The sequence below is a fragment of the Fonticula alba genome, assembly GCF_000388065.1.
Source record: "Fonticula alba strain ATCC 38817 unplaced genomic scaffold supercont2.3, whole genome shotgun sequence".
NCBI classification, from domain to species: domain Eukaryota; order Rotosphaerida; family Fonticulaceae; genus Fonticula; species Fonticula alba.
In genome coordinates, this window is record NW_009242973.1 from 2587296 (window position 1) to 2590226 (window position 2931).

A 2931-nucleotide genomic window follows, 5' to 3' on the forward strand; every position below is an offset into this window, starting at 1 on the left:
CCAGTGGCGGAGGCTGGCCAGAGCGCACGCTGATACCAAGCCGCTGAGGGACAAATTCCCCCCTCCTTTGGGGAAGAGCAGAGCAGCAAGAAAAAAAACAGGACGCTGGGGGGGGGGGGGGGGATGGCGTGGAGGAAAGAGAGATCCATTGGCCCGGGGCACAAGGGGCAGCCCATCATCAAGGCACAAGGCAACAACATAGGATCACCAAGGGCTCATGACACACATGTGGCCAAGAAGAAGCAGTCTGCCATGGACCCCGGTCACTGCCTGCCGGGCAAGGATCCGGGCCGGGGAAAAGGGAGGGGGAGACAACACAGGCATGGCACGAGCAAAAGAAAAAAAAAAAAAAAAAAAACCCTGCGAGAAAGGAGAATAGTGTACATTTGGGGCCAGGCGGCGTGGCAAGAACAGGAGAGGGACAGGCAGAAAGCGGAGGAGGGGGACCGGTGAGAGGCAACCGCCCCCGCCCTAGATGAAGAGCTTGTTGATGGAGGTGTTGGCGTCGGCATCACGGCGCATGACCTTGGCCACGGCAGCCTCGAAGTCGGCATGCGTCACATGAAGGCGCCGCTCGCGCAGGGCCACCATGCCCGCCTCGGTACAGACACCCCGGCACTCGGCACCCGACGCGCCCGGCATCTTGGAGGCAATGGCATTGAGATCGATGTCACGCGCGAGGTTCATCCGACGCGAGTGAATCTTGAGGATATCCACGCGGGCCTACGTCCAGGCAGGGGGAGGAGGGGGGGGGGCAAAAGAGAGAGAGAGAGAGAGAGAGAGAGAGAGAGAGGCGCAGTTAGTTGCAGGCCCATTGGTAAACAAAAGCCAGCCCCCGGGGGCCGGGGCGAGCGCGCGGATGCACATCCCCACCACACAACCGAGGGGAGGGGGGCAGTACGTACGGCATCATTCGGAGGGGGGAATTCGATCTTCCGGTCGATACGACCAGGCCGGAGGAGGGCATCATCCAGGATGTCAATGCGATTGGTGGCCATGATGACCTTGATGTTGTTGTTGGGCTCGAAGCCATCCAGCTGGTTGAGCAGCTCCAGCATGGTCCGCTGGACCTCGCTATCGCCGCCGCCCTTGCCACCGCCGCCGCCATCGCCACGGCTGCTGCCGATGGAGTCGATCTCATCCATGAAGATGATCGAGGGGGCATGCTCACGGGCCAGGACGAAGAGCTCGCGCACCATGCGCGACCCCTCGCCAATGTACTTCTGGACCAGCTCGCTGCCGGACACGCGGATGAAGGTGCACGCGGTGTGGTGGGCCACCGCACGAGCCAGCAGGGTCTTCCCGGTACCCGGCGGGCCATACAGCAGGACACCCTTCGGCTGGAAGATGCCCAGCGCCTCGAAGAGCTCCGGGTGCTGGATCGGCAGCTCGATGACCTCCTTGATTTCGCGAATCTGCTTGTCCAGGCCGCCGATCATGTCGTACGTCGAGTCGGGGACCTTCTCCACCATCATCAGCGACACAAGGGGATCAATCTTGTTGGGGAGGATCTGCAGGGAGGGGGCAAATGCAGGCGAGGGAGGAGGAGGAGGAGGAGGAGGAGGAGGAGGAGGAGGAGGAGAGGTCAGTCGAGGGGGAGAAGGGCCGAGGGGGGGGGGGGGGGGGCGGAGGGGGGGCGGTCAAGAGGATTCGGACCTTGTGCAGGGTATAGCTGTCGTTGCGCAGGGCCACGCGCGTGGTGGCGGTGAGCGTGGAAATGTCGATGGCCTTGTCGACCTTGACAAGGTACTTGCCCTCGGGGTGGACCTGAAAAGGGCAGCGGAGATGGCATGAAGAGTCAGGCCGATTGGAGGGGCACAAGAAAGAGCAGGGGAGAACAGCCGGCAGGGGCAGGGGAGGAAGAAAATAGGAGGCGGCCCGAAAGCACCACACGCACCTTGACGAGAACACGATCTGAGCCCATGACCTTAACGACCTCGCCAACGTAGGAGCCGGGCTCCTGCAGGAGCTGGAGCTCCTCGCGGAGGCTGCGGACTGCGGGAAATATGCAACGGGGGGGGGGCAGGGCAGGGGGAGATGCGGGTGAGAAGGCGCATTTGGGCGGGAGCCGGGCGGAGCTAAGACACAAGGCCCTGGTGCCTGGGCATACCCTTGGAGTTTAGCTCGTTGCGCTGGGCCTCCAGGCGCCGGAGGTTCTGGGTCTTCTCATGGATGGCCACCTGCAGGTCCTCAATGCGTGACCGGAAGTAGGCGGCCAGGTCGTCGGAGTTGGCGCCGGCGGCATCTGTGCCACTGGGCACAGCCGACGCGAGCGACATCGCGAGGGACGACATGTCTCTGGCTCTGAAGGGGCGGCGTCAGACGGCGGGAGACGGGCGAGGTGGCTTGAGCGACACAATATATGTGGAGGGGGGGAGGGGAGGCAGCTGGGTGTGTATGTAAATAAATTGGGCAAAACCCTCCGGACGGAAGGAGTCGCAAATGAAGCCTCCCGGCTTACCGGGGGCAATACTGGCAGCTGACTAGAGACTTGTCGCCCCTCCCTCGGGGCCGGGTCGAAGCCGGGGCCGAAGGGACGGGGGCGGGGGCGGGACTGGAGTCCCGGCATCAGCCTGATCGGCCCGCGAGAAACATGCGCTCGCCGCAGGGTCGTCACTTCAGGCCCCGCCGGCGGCCTGTCTCCCATGTCGGGGCTTCGGGCTTCCTCAGTGGGCTTCGTTCTTCCCCGGGCCCCGCCCCCGGGCCCCCGAGCTCAGCGCATGCAGGCCCTGATGTTTCTTCACCCCCCCAGGGCTGGCAGTCCACGTCAGGAAGCCGGTGATGCAACGGCACAGGCACGCGCGCGCTGGCAGCCAGCACCAACCGGGCAAGATGGTCGGGCTCGGGGGGGGGGAGACAAGGGGGCTTCGAGCAAGTTCCACTTGGCATGCTGCTGTGCAGCCACCCTAGCAGGCCCCGTTCCCTCGCTGC

At 64.2% G+C, this 2931-nt stretch overlaps 1 protein-coding gene across 1 annotated transcript; it reads right to left on the reverse strand.

The window, feature by feature from the left end:
• Window positions 1-361: 361 nt before the first annotated feature.
• H696_02333 (26S protease regulatory subunit 8) lies at window positions 362-2304 on the reverse strand. Its single transcript, XM_009496230.1, has 5 exons — window positions 2111-2304; window positions 1898-1995; window positions 1657-1767; window positions 906-1511; window positions 362-723 (listed from the first exon to the last, which is right to left on the reverse strand). Exons 1-5 carry the CDS (start codon window positions 2292-2294, stop codon window positions 472-474), a joined length of 1251 nt encoding a protein of 416 aa, XP_009494505.1. The 5' UTR covers window positions 2295-2304; the 3' UTR covers window positions 362-471.
• Window positions 2305-2931: the final 627 nt, after the last annotated feature.